The 21,773-nt window shown below is 37.3% G+C and overlaps 1 protein-coding gene across 1 annotated transcript; it reads right to left on the bottom strand.

Moving 5' to 3' along the window:
• Window positions 1-475: 475 nt before the first annotated feature.
• Window positions 476-21,773, bottom strand: ptar1 (protein prenyltransferase alpha subunit repeat containing 1). The gene is made up of 7 exons (XM_088911852.1): window positions 21,682-21,773; window positions 19,015-19,184; window positions 14,045-14,111; window positions 11,780-11,884; window positions 8,520-8,742; window positions 5,519-5,823; window positions 476-4,784 (listed from the first exon to the last, which is right to left on the bottom strand). The coding sequence occupies exons 1-7, from the start codon at window positions 21,765-21,767 to the stop codon at window positions 4,439-4,441; spliced, it is 1,302 nt and encodes a 433-aa protein (XP_088767978.1). The 5' UTR covers window positions 21,768-21,773; the 3' UTR covers window positions 476-4,438.

The raw sequence follows: 21,773 nt of genomic DNA, 5'->3' as shown, positions 1-21,773 counted from the left end.
TTAAGAAAATAGGTCCATGCATTTTCTGTTTCATCCAATATAAGTTTGTGGGGAAGAAAATAAGTCAGAAGATCCAAAAAGCATATAGTATATACATTTTTTCTTACACAATAGTGTTTTCTGGTTGAAAACCTTCTGTGATTTAAAAGACATTCAGTAATAACGGACACCCTTTCCTCCCTATTTAGTCCATTAAACCAGGGGTTTAATGTGCAAATGTATTCCTGCTTTTTTGTTATGTCTAACTTATGAAATCCATTATTGAATGACTAATGCATTTCAAAAAAATAAAAGTTCATTTGACCGCCAGTTAAAATGTTACATCCGCAGATTGACATGTAAACTTGGTTTTAAACGACAAGCGTTAACCTACATAGGGATTAACTTCAACACCTGTGTAGGGGGATATGTTGAAAACAATGCACTTATTAAAACAAATAGAACATCTTAAAATGCCTACATGTCACATAACACCTGGAATAATGCAATTTTATTTTCATTTTAATGAAGATAAAATATTACATTTACTACGATTGAATGGGGGCATGACTTTCATGAATAACAATTACATGCAAGCAACATTATGACAATTAAATTGTATCAGAATAATTATACCTTAATACTCCTTTTATAAAAGATGACAGGAAGCTTCAACAAAATCATCAATGTGAGGTGTTGGTAAATTAAGAATACCTACCAAATACAGACTGGCAGCATGCGATTTTATCTTAATACACACCATGTATGAAAATCTGTAATGGGAAAACTTTAATTTGTTTAGTGTTACAATTTAGATGTTAATACATCTTATAGGTCCATGCTAAAACTAGACAACATATTGTTGCTATAGTTATCTAACCTGCCAAAACCAATACAGAGTTGAAAAAGTTCCAAGAAAAAATATTAGCATCATTCAGAAAAACTGTAAACACAATTCTACTTTGCTTCTTGAAGGAAGCCCCTGCTGGCCTTATTTGCATCCACTACACTTACAATACCATGTAAGTATAAATCACATGTGCCGTGGGCACTGCACAGCTCTAAATGTGTCTCCCTGGTTCAATAAGCTGCTTGCTACAAACATCAGAACACTGCTCCAAGTCCAGAAGATGCTGTATTAAAAACACATTCGGCAACATTTGGATTACGTCTGAAAAAAACTGGAGCACATCTCCCTCTCCGTTTCTCCCTTTACAGACCAAGCATTAAAAAACTGGGTGGGATAAATTATCCAACTTTAATGTTTAGACAAAAAGTCCCAGACTGAACAAAAAAATGATTTCATTAGTGTATGCATGGCCAACATGCGATTTTCCCATTCTCAATTTAAATCTTTGTCTTTCCTTCAGTCTCCCAGCTCGCCTGGGTCTGGTCAGCACCACCAGCTTCAACAACCCTAATGCATTTTGCAATGCCCCAGTATAATGACAACAGCACGTGCTATAGGAGATACGAAAACTTGGTCCTGGCTACATGGCACTGTAGGAGTAGGAGTGTTAAAACCTAGTGACCTGATACAATTTCATCTTCAGCATTGATACTATGGGCCCTTGAATTTCTCCCTTAATTCAAAGGGTTAAGTGATTTTGCCCTGCTCTACCCCTTGTGTTTTGCAGGGGGGCACTTCAGTGGTGGACGTAGTGTTTGTACAGTGTGTTGTCCGTCCTATATCTGAGGTGCTTAAAGCACTAAAGAAATGCAAGAAGTAATTAAACTTTTACTTCTAAGAAATAACCTTGGATTCATCTCTTTAATGGAGCCTACTGTATTTAAAACCATAACAACAGTACTGCTACATACTGCATGAACATCTGCTTTGTTTCTCCAGAGAATTAGTTATCAATACCTTATTAAGCTATGTAAGCTTTGCAGTGCTAATGTGCAAAGTTAACCATCACATCACAATCACATTATTATAATACAATTTTAGTAGAACACCACTGTCTTCTATGACAAGATTTAGCTCTTGTTTTCTTCATTGTATGTTAAAGTGATAACTTTCAACATCTTAACACAACAGACAATGTTAAAAGACCCTGAAATTAATTATTGAAGGTAATGGGAGATGCATAAAGAGTGCTGCAAAGTCTAGTTTATCTAGATATCTTGTTTGTAGCAGGCATACATTTTATAGCTCAGCATGTCTAGCAAATAGTAGCCATGATGCTTAGTTAAATGTGCTGTACTTTGCTCATCTTCATAGACTTACTAAATGTATTTAAGTTAAAGGTCAGGCTTTGCAAAGCACTAATAGCAGAACAAGCTCAAGTTGATAGTATAATACAGGCAGTGTGAGCTGAACAAAATGACAATGAAAGATAATCTTTAGAAAACAAATGAAATGAATAGGAAGACTCATTTATGCAACACTCACATCCCAGTTCTCAAAACACATGGTTAATGTAACAGTTCATATATATACCTTTTATATTCAGCAGAAATATCTGTACCTAAAGTATTCAGACATGGTTGAAACAGTTAAATCTCAACATCAAAGATATTTGCAAAGAACAGCATCAATGTTTTAGGTAACTGTACATATTGGAACACAAAAAACTTTGAGCTACATCTGTGCATCATCTCTGTAAAATAATCTGAACTTGAGTTAAAAAAAATCTTTATAAAGTGAATTAGTTATTTTTTAAACATACAAAGTAGTGTTTATAAACAATATTCACCTAACTCCTCATCACTACTCAAGTTTAAACTTGCAGTTGCAGACCTGAGGTAAATGTGGTCTAAATATTTAAACAATTACTAAATGAGACATTTTGTATTGTTATGGCTGTTGTAACACACACGAATCCAACCCACCAGTTCGTATACTGTATTTATACTAAAATGTGTAAAAATATTTTATTTGACTTCTAAGATCTGGACCACAACCACATTTCAGTACTGTGTGCCTAAATCAATCACATCAAAAGGGCTTCTGCCTTCAATATTTGACCACCTTTCTATTACAATCTGTTGAAATACCATGGAGACAAAATAATATGATTGAGACCATGTCACATTTCCCTTTTTTTCCACTTCTCTGTTTCAAATACATTAAGACTTCATTCCTGAAACTGTGGTACACTTAACTTGACATTAGTAGACATATAATAAACAAGAAACAGATAAATGTTTTAAGGAACACCAGTGTTTGAGGACACGCTGTTGTTAACAGTTAAATAAATAGGAAAGTTAAATAAAATAAGAATGTCAAGATGACGTACAGGTTGGCTAAAGAAAATATTAAGACTCCAGAATTCCCCTTCAAATGGAAAACCATGCATTTAAAATATATTTAAAAAACTCAAAGGACTAATACAAAACCTACTGTGCTTATGTTAAGGTTCTCTTATTTCTAGGTTTTACTAATATCACCCTCAGCTACTGCCTTAGCTACAGAATTACATTAAAAGAAAATATTTGACCTATCATTGTCAGACATCATTATGTCAAAAATAATGATAAAGATACAGATTAGCAGTACCTTATAGCACTTAGAATTCACTATGATTTGTACTGGGCAACATCCTTTAAATCCTTCAAAGTGTAGCTTGGTAAATTAACCTGTTATCATTTTTAAGCATTAAGCATTTTAAGCCATCAAAAACAAAAACATTTCACAGGCTTCTGAATAGTACATACAGCTCATCCTCAAGCTGAATTTAAAACACTTTATAACCTTTTGAAAACTTTCTTAGTGGTCTAACTGGAGTGGCTTATAAAGATGGCTTCTGACTCTGCAGCGGTGTAAAAAAAGCATTTACAAGCTAGGAAATAGTAACAGAGGAAACAAATACAAAAACGAAGTTTTCTTAATTTTTATTAAATGTAATCCCATTTTTGAGTAGTCTTGTTCAGACACTGCCAGAAAGGGGTACAGTACTTAATACCTTAATGCAAACCTGCAAAAGTCCGTCTTCATTATCAAGGAATTCCAGTTGGGTATTTTGTTTCCAAACCTTTATCTGTTTTTGACTGTAATTACATGGCATTGAAGACTGAAATCTTAGAAGTTTCAAGGCCTCTACTTCTAGAGAAATAGCATAAAATAACTTAACTCTTCAAACACAGGAAAATATTTGACCAAAGGACTTTTAAAAACTTCCTGGTAGGACAGCGAGAGAGGACACAGTGTGTAGAATATTATTATATATCCAACAATTTATCACCTACTGAAAAAAGAAAACAAGTTCCTTGTTTTTCTGGAAGACTTTCGAGAACAAAATGAAAGAAGCAGTCCTGGATTCGGAAATAAATATTTAGTTTTTTTTTATACAAAACAGTCAGTTCTGTGGAATAAGTTTTGTTTTTTTGAGAATCACGAGACCTGAGGTATTCGGGCGTCCTGAACTAAGCCAGAAGCAGCTTTGAATAAAACCTGGCATGGATTTTCATTCTGAAGGGGAATTGGGCGTTATCGCCTTCCAACCCTGTCCTGTAATTACTGACCTATAACAGAATCGAGCCATTTCTTGTAGGCATTGGCAAACCTGCTCTGCTCTGTGTTCCTGCAGCCTTTGAGGATCTTCACAATGAACCTGTGTTCAGACAGCAGGTCACCACAGTCCTGCAACGGGCCCCTTTTCAGGCGTTTAGTCTCCTGGGTGTAGCCCTGCTTGCCAGCATCCAGCACCGCGTCCACATCCATGGCCTGCGTGGTCCTGCCCCCTGTCGCGTCGCGCTGGGGGCTGCCCGTCGTGCCCTCGCTGCTGTGAAGGAGCGAGATCTTCCCACTGCCGGGACAGTGCTCTTTGCTCCAGTGATGCCAGAGGAAGAAAACGTGACGTCTGTCACAGAAGGATAAAAAAAACAGTGAAGATGACTCTTTGTTTTAAAACAATTGTGCTTGCTTGTGAAGAACTGCTGCCAACAGCTAACCTTACATCTTCATTAAAGCAAATGACAGCGTTTTGATATAAAAAAGAGGGGGTTGGGGTACTGAGTAGGGAAAATTCAAATAAAATATCACATAGCCAAACTGGTCCAGCAGGACCATTGGTTTGGAAAGACCAGGAACACAAGCAAGTTTTAATTCAATTTAGTGAACTGATTGAGTCAGGAATGACCATCTGTGGGTGGCATTTTAAACCAGAATTTCTCAACTACTTAACTGTAGAAATTAGTGAAGTCCCTACCAGAATCACAGTGTCTGCTGTGTGCACTCGAACCCATAACCTGTCAGTTATGAGTCCAACAGTTTACCCACTACATTATACCAGCCTCCCCCCTCACTTATGGAGAGTTTACAAACTGATAATTAAAAGTTACCCATTACACCAGGTAAACCATGGCTCATTAGATATTACACAAGTATAGTACAATACATCACTCAACTGCACCTTAGTATGTGAGGGCTGTCAGGAGGTATCTTACTAGGTTTACTGTAGTCCTAAATACTAAAAACTGACTATGAGAAACGGCAATTTTAAAACAGAGTACAAATGAGATAAAAAGAACAATCAAATACTCATTTTTATGTCTGCATAATGAGGATCACTACACTAACAGGATACCTGCTCACCTGTGACACCACAGTGTTTCATGGCCAGGGTAGGATTCGATTAGATCAGTGCAGAGCTCCATTTCTTCATCAAACAGGTCCAGCACTGTTGTCCTCTGGATCTCTGCTGATGCCCCCTCTCCTTTAGACAGATGAGCACAGTGTTCATCAGGGGAGCACGGCAACCCCGGCGCCACTTTGTCTAAAAAACAGTTGGCGTCTCCCAGCAGAGACTTGAGGAGGAACTGCCGATAGTGGAATCCACTGTGGTCTGACACGTGCATAGACACCCAGTACTTCACAGAGGACAGCTCATCGTGGAGGATCTGTGGGACAGAAACAAGGCACTTCAATTGAATCAGCATCCCTCCCAGCTCACTGCAGTTTCTCTTTTCTTCTTTGACTCCCCACTACCTTACAAAGTGAGAGACAAAGAGTTATAATAAAGGCTAGAGAGATTCTCATGCAGCTTTGCTGGACTACCTTGATAAATACTGGAAATGTTGCATTCACATATAACTTCTGCTCTTTACAAACCTGTGTCTCTGTGGTCTGAGTGGAATAGTATTCTTCTTTTTCAAATTAAATCAATGTAGTGGTTTAGTACTATACATGAACAAATATGTAGTAATTGACATTCACCTTAATTACTGTTGCAGTACACATGATATAAACATGACTTTTCTTTTTCTAAATGTACAACTTAAATCTTCTTAATATTAGATGTGTTAAGGCAGTTGCTATGCAGCTAATTACATTTTGTAAATGACAGAACAATCCATTTCCAAGCTAACACTAAAAGAAACTGAAAGGCAGCAACTGAGCATACAGTGTAATCCCAAATGGAAGCCTTCAATTCTCAAAATCTCTAGAAATGGTTCAAATAACGTACTGGTAACTGAGGTAACTGGTGAAATAAAAGAAACACTACTCCTAATGATGTTGTTTAAGAAGACAATGGATGTCTGTGATGGCACACGGTAATCTCAAGAACTGATGCTATTTTAAAGGATACTACTCTCCAGAGAAGGTTAAAGATCATACACATTTTATAGAACATAACTTTAGGGAATTTAGAAGCAAAACAAGGAATAACACAAAGTGCCTCACTAGTCTTGATTTTATCTTTTGGGATTCAATAAGCCTAAAAGGCTTTATTGGAGATGGCTGGTGGCTATTAATTCTAGAGATGTTGTTAAAAAACAGAAGAGAAAAAGCATTTATGGCCTCTGGTGCACTGATCCCTGTGATCCATTTCAGCTCCACTGGCTTTAGAAAAAAAAATACTATATTCCTTGTCACTATGCCTGAACTCTTCATATAAAATATGAACATGGCCATAATTTAATGTGCCTCCCCAAGCAATGATGCACTTGACTTTGGGTTTTAAGTGAATCCTTGTAATATACATGCCTCCTTCCTTCAAAAACACACCAAATGACTTATATTCTATTAAATTTAGCATCTAAATTGTAACAGGTAACAGATTTCTTCTGCAGAATGATGCTGTCAATGGAAATGACACTATCTTCCTGAATTCTACATGAGGGTAAACTCCTTATTTTAAACCATTACAGATGTTATGTTTTTTTTTAATTTGAAATCCCTAGTATAAGCGTGTATGTGTGTATTAAGTGATATTTCAAAGTCTACTTAGAACAGAAGCTTAAATAAATGCTGTACATTATTGTATTACCACACAAACCTGAAGATGTATTTTGTAATTTAAATGACCCACATAATGCATAATAAAAAACAATACATTTAACCAAAACAATAGAAATCAGTTAATTTATAGCTACTGAAAATATATTTATATTATTGCTGTTTAGTTGAATAGCACATTTTTTAACACAGCATTTCACGTTTAGAAAGACCTACTTCATCCACTGCTAAAGTGCGGCCACCAAGCTACACGAAATGTGGGATTTGTTACGTGGCCTCAGCCCCACTCCCACTACACAGCAGATGAGGAGAACTAGGGGATTTAGGTAGGCTAGACAATGCAAGCCCAAAGGGTTCAGACCCCTACTGGTCAGCGAGACATTAGAGAGGAAAACCTACTGGTCCACCAACACCACTTACAACATGACCTAATTTTCCTTAAGAGTTCTCCCATCATTCACCAAGCCCAGTTCTGCTTAGCTTGTAAGAACAGGATAAAAGGTGGTAACATTCCTAACTACTACTTAGCAGGTTAAAATATATTATACTACCTTCTGATAAGTACTGACGTTTTATTGATACTCACAGTAAGGGAGGTGAATTATTTGTTGAAACAAATCATGGTCCAGTAACATTTTAGTCTTTCCAAGAGATCAATAAGATGGAATACCCACTGAGCATTTCATCTAGATGTCAATTTGCTTTTCACAGGAAATACTTTCTCAGCCAAAATTAGTCTTTGCTTCAATTAAAAGAGAAAATCCCTTTGCATTTTAGTTCACATTACAGTGACATTCAAGGGGAAAGTTTCTGATGGATTAGTTAGTTTCATCACACAGGCAAAGCACTCACTGAATATATTTAGAACAGAAAATAACCTAATTACAATTAAACTTAGAAATACACAGATATACTGTGCAATTATGATTTTTTTTACTTGATTTACTGAAGGCATTTAATTCTGTACCAAAAATATTAAATACTACATCGTAATAGTAAAAAAGCTGTTCATGCATTTAAAGCTACAATCTGATTACAAGAACACAATTCTAAGTGCTCAGCTGTTGTGACCCTCACCATAATGAGGGGAGGGATGGCTGGACTGAACAACTTAAGGGACACACAATCTCGAATGCATTTTAAATGGAACATTTACAAATCAGATTGCTCATGAAATCTAGAGTATGAAAAATCTCTTCCGTGCATCTGAAAACTACACAAATTTAGTATTGGAGCATTGCTTGACATTCTTGGCAGCGAGCTATGGGAGAAAAACACTGCACAGACAGACTGCACAAGGTGGAACAAACTTAGACGAGGGATGTCGAAGAAACACTTCTGCATACAGAGCAATTACCTTGACGTTTCCCTTTGCCAGGTTCTGCAGTACCCAGATACGATGTGACCAGGCATTGTAGTTGCTGGGGTACCTGCCAGCGGCCTCGGAGCACACCTTCATCTCCTCCTGGAGGACCCTCTGCAGCCTGTCGGACCGGGCCTGGCTGTCCGGCCCGCCCTGCTCCTTGCCCCCCGTCCCGCGGGGGCAGCACTCCTCCAGCACCCGCTGTAGCACCCACCTCCTGCCACGACACAAGCACTTCAGACCGCTGGACAGGAGCGGCCTTGACCATGAACCCCCCTCCTACAAAACCCTTGGCCGTCACCTCACTTCGCCATTACCGCTGGCTCCACTTTAAAGGTCTTGCGAACGGATTTCCTGAGAATCGTTTTCGTTTCAGAGGAAGGAAAAATGTCTTGGCTACTCGCTTATGATCAGCTGATTGGTTATTAGGGAGGACAGAGCCTTGAAGTCTTACAGACATCTGAAGAAGAACGCAAAATCTTAAAAGTAGTCTTGCTACAGATGATGATGAAATGAAAGAGCACAGACAAGATCTCAGAATTTTCTTCAACGTTGCCGAACATTTTGCCGAACAACGTTGCAGTACCTTTTGGTAAAGACTAGAAATTCAAGTCAATGTTGCCAGGAATACAGAATATTATATACTGTATGTTCTAAGAAACAATACTGACAAACCTTTTTAGTGTGATTTAAAACAGTGCATTAAGGAATCTTGTGTCTAACCTAATTAGCGATGGCTGCAGAAACACATTTTTTCAAAACAAATCCATGCTGATGCTTTTTGTGCATTAATGTCTTCCATTTTGTGCTATATGGGAGTTAACCACATGTAAACTTAATTATCTTTAAAGAAAGGGAGCTTCCTCCAAAAAAAATGCTTGCTTTGTATTATGAAAGCAGACAATAAATCTGCTAAGGCTTTGTTAAGCCTTTAATAAGTCTTCTGTATAAAACTGAAACTTGAAGGATTTACTGATGTAGTAAGTGGATTTCTAATATCAAAATGAATAGGCAACAATTTGCTAAAAGCTTAAAATGTTCTTAAAGCGGGTATTTGTTTGAGTGAGCTAAAGTAAAATGAGGAAAGGCAAAATTGTTTGTTCATTAAGAAACTTATTTTCCACTTCTGAAAGCAGCTTTTTGAATCTAAACAGCCTATGGTCACACAAGTTAAAAAAACACTTCTCGGCAACCACACACAGGGAAGCATGAAGAAGTGTAGGCAGACTCCAACCCACATTCCTTGAGCCACTGATCGGTTAATACATCACAGGCAACACAAATGTGCATCAGAGGTTTGGCGCCAATTAAAAGAGGCGTGTTCCTCACCAACGGCACCCCCTGTCTGCAAGCCCCAAGAAGCCACAGGGGTCGCGGGGTCACTGAGAAACACTGATGAATCCCACTGTACCTGGAGAATCCCCATTACAGCCTGTTAGTGACCTCAGTCACCCAGAAGCCCCCTTTTAAATGGCAGGTTCTAATTAATCCATATACAGTATATTCAAACACTATCAGCTGTTAGCATTTTTCTCCTTTCTGTGACAAGCATGTCCATTTCTCCATTCAAATTGGATGTCCGCTGTCTATTTAGTTACCATTTAGTACATGGTAACAGTAAAAAAAAAAAACTTGCTACAAAACAAAAAAATGCTACAGCAGGAGAAGAGAAAATGGCTTCAAGAAACCATAATTAATTTTACAGACCTGAGCTGGCCAAAAGGACTAGAATAACTTGGTCAAGGCTTTCTTTACAGTGTTTATCCCCAAATTACACAATATCTGAAGTAATCAAGTATTACATTTCCCCAGAAGGACAGAGAGCGTGGCAGCACACAAAGAAATCAAAGCAGGTAATCATTTCTGTCATACAAGGTTTGCAAACTCATCATGTTTTCTTCTGTGCTACAGTCAATTGAAATGACTTTTAAAATTAAAAACGTAGATGAAAATAGAGTGTATTAAAAACAAGTTCAACAAAGGTCATTATTCTACTAGAACACTGCTCTCAAAACATTTCAGTGCCAACTGTATAAAAAGAACTGATCTATCATATCTGAGTATACGTCTTAGAGAAAGAAAAGCAATGCCAATCACTACTGGTGACATGGAGGTGCGGGCTATACGATGTTCGTGATATTTTTCTTAGAACACATGATGAGTAATGAATAAAGGAACTGAGAAAACATTCACGAATAAGCAGAGTGGCCTTGTGTAGTGGTCAAGAGGAAATCAGTGACAGATTATGTACGCTAATATACAAATTCTATAAGATTATCAACAAGGAAAACAGCAACAGCTGCACCCGAAGCTTAACTTCTAAAGTGTCACAATCTCCCTCTGTGAGCCTGCAGCAAATTTGTATTTAAATCTTCATGGACACTGTTCAGACAAAGCTTGACATTCATACGTGAGTGAAAACCTTGTTTAATTTGCAATCCCATGTTCTTGTGTACCGTTTCGCATTTACCGGCTCAGGTCTGGGTGTTGGAAAGCCAAGTGAAATCAGTTCAGCCTTGCTGTTTCAGCACCACTGCTGTCAAAGACTGCCAATCTACATGTCTAGCATGAGACTAGCTGCTGTTCAGCCTTATTGTTAAAGCCTAAAGAAATCGTCCTTCATTCAATTGCACTGGTATTACTGCAGTATTATATGTTTCTGTTTTGTTTTCATTTTTGAAAATAGATGTTGGCTCACATTCAGATCCGTGATCTCTGCATCATTCATCCCACCTGCAGCAGTGGCAGTGAAGGTTTACAGAGAGAAGTAGCAATTTCCTTCTTGATCTCCCCTCTTGATTTCACAGTCTTGGAATCATGCAGCATTACAGGATGCGTCGAGAAGCAGAAGGGAGGGCTCTGTGCACTGACAACCTGTTCGCTACGGTTATAGATCAGGTCGGGGATCAGAGCCAGTACTGAAACATGAGCTGCTATAAACTGTCAATGCTCATCTCCACAATTAAGTTATTCAAAACAACTTTGGAATATGAAACTATGCATTGCAGCATATACCACCACTAGATTTGCTTATATACACTACGAGTTCTGCCGAGATGTATCCATATGACCATCTCCAAGTATTTGGCAAAACCTTTCTTTCTACATATGGCACATGTACATTTGTATAATGCATAATTGACTACAAAGCACAATTTAGAAAATCTGAAAAAGAAACAATCAGAAACACATCACTGTCCATGCAATGGTTTAAATTGTCCTTCCAAGGTTCATATGCGTAATGATTGACATACCTGTGAATCCATGTTTCAGGGCTTTTAGGAAACTTCGTCAGTGCAAGTTTACCCAAATACAAATCTTTTTCTGGATTTAATGTCCCACACTGTATGAGTTCTTTCCTTGAAAACAAAATAAATTGAACTCTTTTCAAGATTCAAACATTTAACAAAATTATTAAATATAGTGTATCATTTTTTTTAACATAATGCATTCAAATGTATTTGTCATGAATTCCTTAAAGCAATGAATGAACAAGCTGCACTATAGCAACCACAATGCACAATTTGAAAGCAGCAAAGGAACCTCTACATATAATTTTAATAATGCTACATTTGTAACATTGTTTGTCAGATATTCACCACCTTGAAATTTCCTCTGCATGTGTATACTTCTTTATAAAGACTCAATGTCTTATTACACATCACATGTAATGCAGATATTTCCTCTGCATATTCATGTCTTTATAAAGACTCAATGCCTTAGTAAACATCACATGTAAGCTAAAACTAATAGTGTCAGAGACAGGTAAATTTGAAGTTTTTAAAGTCACAGTTTTTAGCATGCGTCATCACTACTGGAAATTACACATCTGCAAAGCATGCTATCTTGTGCAACTCTGTCCCAATTCTCTGTTTGAGCCTGGATGAGCATGCAAGTGTTTACTGCATGTCTTACGTGCCTCATGCCATCTCAGCTCACCCCACAGATGCTCAAAGAGATTCAAGACTTATGTACAAGTACCCAAGGCATAAATGTCAAACTTCACCTCACAACAAAACCTTAGCATTGTGCAGTCGGTTTATCACCAATCACCACAAGTGTAGTTCTACAGATACCAGACACTCCGGCATAGACCATCAAACTTTTACCAGTTTGGGGTCTGTTATTGATAACATCAGAACAGTTACAAATGAGAGGAGGCCATTCGGCCATTCTAGCCAATTTGCGAGTAGGTGATTGATCCAGGCACTTTGAGAAAGAAACCAGGCTGTTGGCCTCACAACATTTCTGGGTAGCTTATCCCACATTCCCACAACATTTTGGGTAAATAGGTTTTTCTCAGTTTTAAATGCATTTTCCCATCCTGTTCTTTTCTAGTAAACACGGAAAAGGGTTCAGTTCCTTCAACCTGTCACTGCAGGACATTCCCTTTATCACCCGATAGGAATTTGGCTGCTCTTCTCTGGATGGATTTCAGAGCAGCAACATCTTTTCTATAACATGGTAACCAATATTGTACACTATTTGTAAATGACGCCTTGCTGTATAATTTGTGTATTCACCTGTACCCTCTGGTTTCTATTTAATGACCAACTAAATCCAAACACTCACCTTTCTCCAAATGCCTACTGCTTGCAATTTGAGAATTAAAAACTTTTATGGGGAACTTTATTAAAAGCCTTCTGAAAATCTCAATACACCACATTGCGTGCCCTGCATCCAATACTCTTGTTGATGTTCAAATAACTAAAATGACTTTCTTAGGTAAATAATTCCATACTGGTGATATACTGTATCTAGTAATTCTTCAGTTCTTATAGTTGTTTCCATCGTCTTACATGTGACAAAAGTCAGACTTATTGGTCTTTAATGACTTGGTTCAGTTTTCATATAGATGGGTACTACTGTACGCTGGGATTCTCCAGTCACTGAGGACTATCCCAGTATTAAGTTAGAAGAGTTGCATAAAGGGTTCCTGAATCTCTCACTTCCTTGAGCACAACTAGTAAGAAACCATCAGGCCCTGAGTATTGCACTGTGTTTTATTGAAGCATCTCACTAGGTTTGAAACTGGTGGCTGTCAACACCAGACTGCAAGGGACAGTGTACTTAATTCAGATTCCAACAAACGTACAGCACAAGGGCACTGTTTTTTGGTGAGCAGGTCATTTTAGCTTCTTTCCGTGTCTTTCACTGTATATTTTCACCAGGTTGTTTATTTTGACATTCAACATGTTAAAACTTTCTGTGCCCAATCACTCCTCTCAGTAATGAGGTGATTTCAAAATCTATACTGTAATACTGTTCAAAAGTACAAAAGGCTGTACCAAAGAAACCAACCCTTTATTCATTATTTTACCATGAAAAAGCCATTTTTAGCATTATCACGAGCCTCCTTTATAAATATAAAAATCCTTTGCTGTCCTTAATGGGGGGAGTGAAAGAGGGTGAGAAATCAATTTGTTCTAAGGTGACAGACGATGGGGCAGTGAAAAAAAGATGCAGGATGTGCACAGTGAAACAAGCACTAGCATACTGTGCTACTCAGTGTGCCATACCTGACATTCCAGGCAGTGGTGAAGTCTGGATTCAACAGCAGCAGTGTGCAAGTGATATCTATCAGAGCTGCAAGAGAGAAATATCAAGTGACAGACAAAGGCTACAGGAATTATGACAGATGTTCAGAGTATTAAGAGCAAAGTTCTCAATTAGACACCTGTCACAGTGGATCATAAATGCTGGAGATTGTCCAAATGGATTCTCAGTTTTATCCCATCTGCTTAAGTAGTATGCTTTACACAAAGATAAAGTGATGCAGCTTTTTACAAACAGCTTTGCAAAGCTAACTATGAATGCTTTTCATTTAACTCAGAGAAACATCAAACAATCTTGGGAGGACCACAACCATCTTCCCCAACAGCTGTTCAGGGTAGCATATTTGCTTTCTAAACAGAAAATAATAATGCAAACTTCATTCAGACTATACTACATATTTCAATATCAAATGCACACAAACAAGTAGAGGCTATCATCATATTAGAATTATAGGCTTTTTTTAGGAAAGAATGGAAATCTAGGTTATAGAACTTGGCTGAAATCCCTATGGATCACCAGTTTCCTTTTTAATTAGAATGCCATAAAAAATAATTTAAATGCTCCGTATTTTATAGAACATACAAGCTGTAAGTTATACATTTTTATCACATTACTATAGCATTAAAAGTGTTAAAAAATACCCACTTTACACACTGCATGAGCTATCTGTGAGTATTTTCAGGCCATAAAGCACAACAGGCCCCAAGCCATCTACTGGTAACCACTACACAAACTGTTTTAGGCAGGAGAAGTGGAAAAACAGAGTCTTGCCCAGTTAATGGAAAGGATCAACATTTCTGACTAGTAGCATTAACATATGCTGATATCCCATTTCCAGGCTGGACCATGAATTTAATTCTGCTGTTTCAGCATTAACTTTGCATACTCAAAAGCATGACTGAAGTCTTGGAAGAGACCAGCAGATCTCACTAGATCGATACTGAAGTTCTAATACATTTTTGTCAAAATGAAATAGAAAAGTCACAGTCTCGTTTCAGTTAGGATATAGTAGATAATGCATTTAATCTTGACAGCGTGGGCGTACACTAAACATATTTCCTAAATACACAGCTGTGTGTAATATAATGACGGTCATGGACAGTAGTCCATTTATTAACAATGATAATTCAGATCAGAGTGCAGGATAAAAACAGTAATCAGGAACAATTGTGCTTTATGATATACTGTATTACTCAGATCACAGTTATAAGAGATAGTTAACTATATGTAAAGGAGCTGAAAGCGTTTTCTTGCAGTGTTAATTTAGTTCAGGAGTGTGGCTGCCCAGTAGTGATTCTGAGTGGACAGTCATGCCCTGTTTGAGGGAGAGGCTGGAGGTCAGGGATAGCAAGAGGGCTGTGGTTTAGGATTTTACTCTCACACCAGCATGTGGATGTGGTGGACATCTTTGTTTCAGGAATAATGTTAATTGTTTAGGATGAGTTTCATCTAGAATTGGATTAATGGGCTAGTGGGGTGTAGCTAATGGTTTGCTGGCGCAGCATAATCGCTGTATAGCTGGATTCAGACCCTATCGGTGGCATGCGGGCATGTCCCAGTCCCAACTAGCTTGGGCCAGGGATAGAGTCGGTGTCCCCAGGGTTATATAATTACTCTTTTTGGGTGTGAACATGTTGTTCGTAGAGTGTGGGAAGATGGTGGCTCAGCCGTGACAGACACCATTATTACACAATCACCACTTATGTTACTCTAAACTCATAAGATGTCATTTCACGGATAAGACAGATCCATTCAGATTGTTCACAGCTGTCAAGATTGTAGTGCTCTATAATATTTACCAAGATGTGTGATATTAAGATTGTGTGTGAACTGGTATCGCTTAGGTTAGATTATTTATCTACAGGGATCACAGTATAGTAGACAAGTGTTTGCAATACTACTAGAGCAAGTAGCAAGGTAAGCAAAGGAGTTACACTGGTGTTCGCTGTGCCTCCGTTGCTCAACCACTCTTTCTATATTGGATGAACTGTTGTAATAAAACTGTATCTTTTTGTATAATGTGGACATGGTTCCTGATTGACACTCCCACTTAGGGGACCTGTGGCTCTTTCTGGTTGTAAGGCAGCATATACTGCGTGAAATTTTGCTATAATAGGTCACGTGGTGCCTTACTGCTGTATTGATCATATGGGTTTTTGCACCATTAAATTAATCTGTTTTATTTAGAGCTGGAGTACATTACACATGTCTACAAAATGCAATGCAAGCATCTACTACACCAAACTGCAAAGTTATAAGCCGAAATTGAAGAGGAACAGATGAGACAAAAAAAACTAAGGAAACACAAAGTGCTTTACTGCAGGTTGCTTATATTACACAGGGATTTCCATTTAAACCTGGCAAACAGCAGTTCACATGAAAATGCAAGAGCTTGAGGTTACATTCAACTGTGTTAAATATTTAAACTGACAGTAACCCACAAACACGCCAGTTTTGAGCTGTATGAATGGTTCAAGAAAAAAAAAAACTACCGGTGTCATCTTATTTCTTGTACATTCATTGTAAAAAAGGATACAATTCCTTTCTACAACAGCTTTCTAAGAGACAGCCAACCTGAGTAGTGTTCAGGTAACAAAGATTTTATTTTTTTAAAGTGTGACTCCCTCATTACAACTTACTGTATTTCTTGAAATAAGGGTTTGTTCCTGTACTTTATAAACTTCTCTGTAAGCTTATTATTGATCATGAAACTACTTTTCTCCTTATTCAAATCCAGCACAAATACAATAATCTATCAATGTTAAAATAAGCCTTAACATTTTTGAGAAACCTTAAACCTTAGTTGTTTGACTATTTTGGAATAAACAGAATAATGTCTTTGGTATACATCATTTATCTAGTACAGTTTGATTAAGTTAGGCAGTGCTGCTTCAGTAACACTCCTAAGCCCATGAATTAAAAAGCTATTATGAAGCAAGATCATTAATGAATACTGAAACTATTACTTCTATATGCAAATTATTTTGTGCAAAGTATAAGAAAACCTCCAAATCTATTTATCTATCTGATAAATTTAGTACTTTTATAAATGTAAGTACTTTTAGATCTGTGAACAGAACAGATAGCTACCTGCCAAATATATACTGTTTGAACAGCTCTGACCCTCTGAAGTCTGTTTTTCTACAGCACTTCATAATAAAAATAATTATAGGCATGGTGATGACAAACGAGTTCCAGTACCAGGACATGAAAGACATACGATGAATTTAAAATAAACTTCCAAAAAAATAAAAAAAGTAAAGCTTCCAGGCATTTTATGATTGTAGAACTTATCACTTTTTCAAAGAGACATTCTAATAGAGGGTTATTTTAATTATTTCTCAATTTTCCCATACCTTCTTCAACATTTCAGGATATGGGAACACTATACACTACCCAGGTCATTACTATACATCTGCAATACACCTATGTCTGTACAAGCATCATCATTACTACCAAGGCAACTAACACTTCATCTCTCCCAGTTTGTAAGTTACAGGAAATTATTCTGCTTTCTTTTTCTAATTTCTGAGTAGATGCAATAATACATCTATAACAGTATATACTCAATTAGAACAGCAATGATATAGGACGTTTTGTCCTTGTTGGCAATTTTAGAGCTTCTGTTAAAAATATTATCCCCACATTAAACACCAAGAAGCATTAAATTATCCCCAGAGGGAATAATATGCATGCATATTTATACAGGTGTGTAAATAGAATTAAGTAGAAGTTATTACTTCCTACTTTTATGGGATGAAAATAAATGTTAATTCCAAACAGTGCTCTGTATACCAAACATCTAGTGTCTTGAAACACAACTACAAAAAACAGTGAATTAAAGAACAATGATAACTCTGTGAAACAAAGTGAGCAGTAGGACAAGACTGAGAAAAAATGAAAGAGACAAGAAAAATGACTTTCTGTACTACTTACTGTACATGGTCATTACATTACAGAAGTATACCGTACCACAGAAAGAACTCTTACTCTTTAGAAAATAATGGAGCTTTGCCATTGCACCGAAAGCCAAACAAACCAAGAATGTGATTTACCAGGACTAAAACTGTCAACCTGGCAAAGCCAGCTTGAAGACAGATTGTGTGTTACAATGCATAACCAATTACTGGCTGCAATCCCAGGTAGGAAGCTCGGGGAGGTAAGCAGTATCCAAGAATGATCTGACCCACGATGGATCAATACTAAGGCTGGCACTGGCAGACAGTCCGCCTTTTGTGTGGCGTCTTTATTAGCTCCTTCTTTCTGAGGGCATCCATCTCCTCCATGCTAGTAGAAGCACATTAACATTCTCAGGCAGTATTCCTGCAGTCCCCTTGTCCGTTACTGTTGTTACTCACAGCCTTTATAACATACAAAGAACCCTCTCCCTTGGTCAATGTGCAATACTGGCGGAGTGAATGACTTTGCTCACAGTCTAAAATAGTAATCAGGAATCATCCCCATATGTGACAGGTTTAATCAGCGTTATCAGAACAGTTCAATGTGTTTTTTTCCCCCCCCAAAGCACATGCACTGCTTAGAAGCAACTTGCTCATTGCCGATTATACTGGAGGATGGGGTACGGCCTAGCAGCACGTGTTCCAGTGTTCATTCCAAAGGCCCCCTCACCCCTCGTTTCCAAGCACATTGGGAATTAGGCTAACATATGGCTAACAACCTTACAGAGTTTGTAACGCCAACTTAACTTCCAGTCAGCTGTAAAAAGACGTACATATAGAATGTAATCATAGAATGTAATCATGTGCTGGTTTAAAAGGTATTCTCATCTAGATATTACAATAGGAATGTGTCGTTTCTCAGTACATCACAGGTTTAACAGTTTACAGTCACCATAGCGGTGTTACATGTGCTCAGATTAGGATGTGGAAAAGTGACCACAGGCGAATGTATTTTTAATAAAGAAATTGCTTACCGTCTCTGTCCATCCATTGCTTTCTCTGTCTGTAGAGCAGCAGTTTATTGTGGACATATGGCAACAGAAACTTGACACACCAGCTTTCTACACCCAGCTTATTCTCCACCAGAACTATGGGGCTTCTGTTATACCTGGCCTCAGGACAAGGGATTAAGCCAATCTCATCACTGAAAAAAAATAAAGGTCAATAATAATAATAATACGTCACATGAACTGTGATGAAACAGCATGTCCTTTAAAAAAATATATACTGCAATGCAACAATATTATTTTGACTTTTACATTTTTTATATCCTGTTTGTAACAATATCGGTTACAGAAAGCAAATGGGATTTTCTAAAATGATTAGATATCTGCGCAGTAGCCTAATCTTTTAACCCTTCAACTTTCAAAATCTTACTCTCTCACAAGATCGACACCCAACTTCACTCTACAAGACCACAGGACACGCAGACGTAAGTTTACTCTGGCTGAAAACGTGAAACAACTGTATACATTTTGGGGTTTGAGTTCACAAACAGCAGTGTGCACTTAAATGTCAACAGACCATTTCCTATATTTTAAGAGAAATCATGAAGTGAAAATACAAAATGAGCAAAAAAAACTCTCTCCAGTAGAAGTAATGGTGGTACGAATGAGTTATATATATAAAGTATATAAGAATATTTTTAACTGATTATACATAATATATGATATAAACATTGCGTCTCTTTTCTTTTCCTTACGGCATTGAATAAACCTTTACCTGTTCTTTTGCAACCTACGCATGTTGACGCAGCAAGCTACGTGAACTACTTAATATACTGTATATAACTGTACATTGGTACAGTCAGTTGCAAGTGTCCAAAAAATATTGTGCTGTGATATACTTGTAATAGGAATATATAGAAGTACCTTAACAGAACTTACCTTAACTCATTCTGCTAAGCAGTTTGTTCATTGCAATCAGTGAAAATACTACATTATTTCTGAGAAGCTGTCAAAACTGTACTGAAGGCATTTTAATGCAACCTTCATATATAAATTAAACATCATAGAGGTATTCTTAAAAAGTCTGCACACATACGTTTTACAAGAAATGTCATTAAAAAAAACTTCCTTCCATTCAATTATGGCAAACCATGCTTAAATTCAAACTTGTCTGTTACAATTACAATCCACCTCAATCACTTCCAGCACAAATCTCCAGGAATGAGTCCCAGCAGGTTTACAATGCCCAAGGAAAAAAAACCTGAACTGCTTACAACTTAGTGTGTGAGTCTAATTACAACAGATCGCTAATACTCATCATTGTTTTAGAACAGGCAGGGTTACACCCGACTTGGTTTGATAGAACACAACATTTTGGCACTGGTGGCCATAAATGCTTTACCATCAATCTCATCTCATTTTCCTTTTGCCCCCCATCACATGCAACAAATAAGTCGATACTACAGACTGGGGTCAAAATAGGAGTTTATTTATGAAAAAAGCTCCTGATCTAAAATCAAAAGCATTGAATAAGAACTATTTCAAATCTTAAACATTATTCAACGGAAATATGGAATTATATTTGAGTATTTCAGCAGTTTTACATGATTATATACTAACAACGTATATTAATACAAGATTAATTTTCACGGAATAGAGTGTAGTGTGTTAAAAGCCAATTACAACACTGTCACAAGTTCATTCCGTCTTGATTAGTGTTTTATCCTAATACTATAAGCGACCCATTAACAAGAATATCACCGAGGTAGTTATTATTAAAGTCTGCTCGCATACTTCTTCAGGAGACAATGTCATTAAATAACTTTCTTCCGTTCAGTTTCATTCCTGTAGTTTTCAGAATAGTTTAACGACAAGAATGGGTGCAGCAGTCAAAACAATTCAAATGCACGCAGTACCACACACAACGACTGTGGCAACTGCTGAGGACGTAGCGACGTAAAGGACGGAGGAGAAAAATCTATTAAACAAGTATTTTTTAATCGTGAGGTGAAGCTTGCTCTTGAAAATAAACAGAAGCAACCGAGACCTCGCCACTACGACGTTCACCGCAAGGTCTATGTGTTGTCGAATTTATTCAAGTCACACAGCTGGGTATACAGTCAGATTGGGTTACACGCACAGGTGCACGGCGGACTTCAATAAAAATCTGACATTGCCCGGCAGAATTATATTAAATGCGTACCGCCGTACAAAACATGTGCATACAAAATATGTAACCATATATTGTGCTATATGCATTAACAAAACACAAATATCTAAATACCGGCTCACATAATCGAACTCCTAACAATAATCTTAAAACGAACATTAACCGCATTAGAAAATTCTGGGTACCTAAATTTAGTAACTCAATTATTAAATGCTTTAAGCTCCTGGGACGCTGCAACCTCTTTTCTCAAATGTGTGAAGCTCCTACAGTCTCAAAATAAAATCTACCGTAACCTCCAGTTCGACATCTTTTGAACTGAGCATGAATAAAGTTCAATATTACACAAATGAAAATGATTATAAAAATTTTTAAAAGTAGCCAAACTTTCTTTTAATACATACTATAACATTTTAAAGTCATTGTGCATTCCAGTTTCCGCAAACATGCTTACAGTGACTGCCAGTTGCTACTTTCTGCATATATTTGTTATCTTTTTATCTTCCGCTATTTGGAGAGATACTTACATGTTTGGATTTTTTTTAAACGCGTTGTTTATATCTTTAACAACTCTCTGAACCAAAACGTCCACCTCCTCTTCCGACTCTGCCATTTTTTT

This window comes from Atractosteus spatula, chromosome 3, assembly GCF_055471065.1.
Source record: "Atractosteus spatula isolate fAtrSpa1 chromosome 3, fAtrSpa1.hap1, whole genome shotgun sequence".
NCBI classification, from domain to species: Eukaryota; Metazoa; Chordata; class Actinopteri; order Semionotiformes; family Lepisosteidae; genus Atractosteus; species Atractosteus spatula.
This window is presented reverse-complemented; position numbering and strand designations above follow the sequence as displayed.

Bases quoted from the DNA above. Each gene is read 5' to 3' on its own strand.
- ptar1 (XM_088911852.1), bottom strand. From the start codon at position 21,767: ATGGCAGAGTCGGAAGAGGAGGTGGACGTTTTGGTTCAGAGAGTTGTT. The intron at 14,112-19,014 runs GTAAGCAATTTC...TCTCTCTTGCAG, and splicing joins GCAATGGATGGACAGAGACG to CTCTGATAGATATCACTTGC. The intron at 11,885-14,044 runs GTATGGCACACT...TTTGTTTTCAAG, and splicing joins ACCACTGCCTGGAATGTCAG to GAAAGAACTCATACAGTGTG.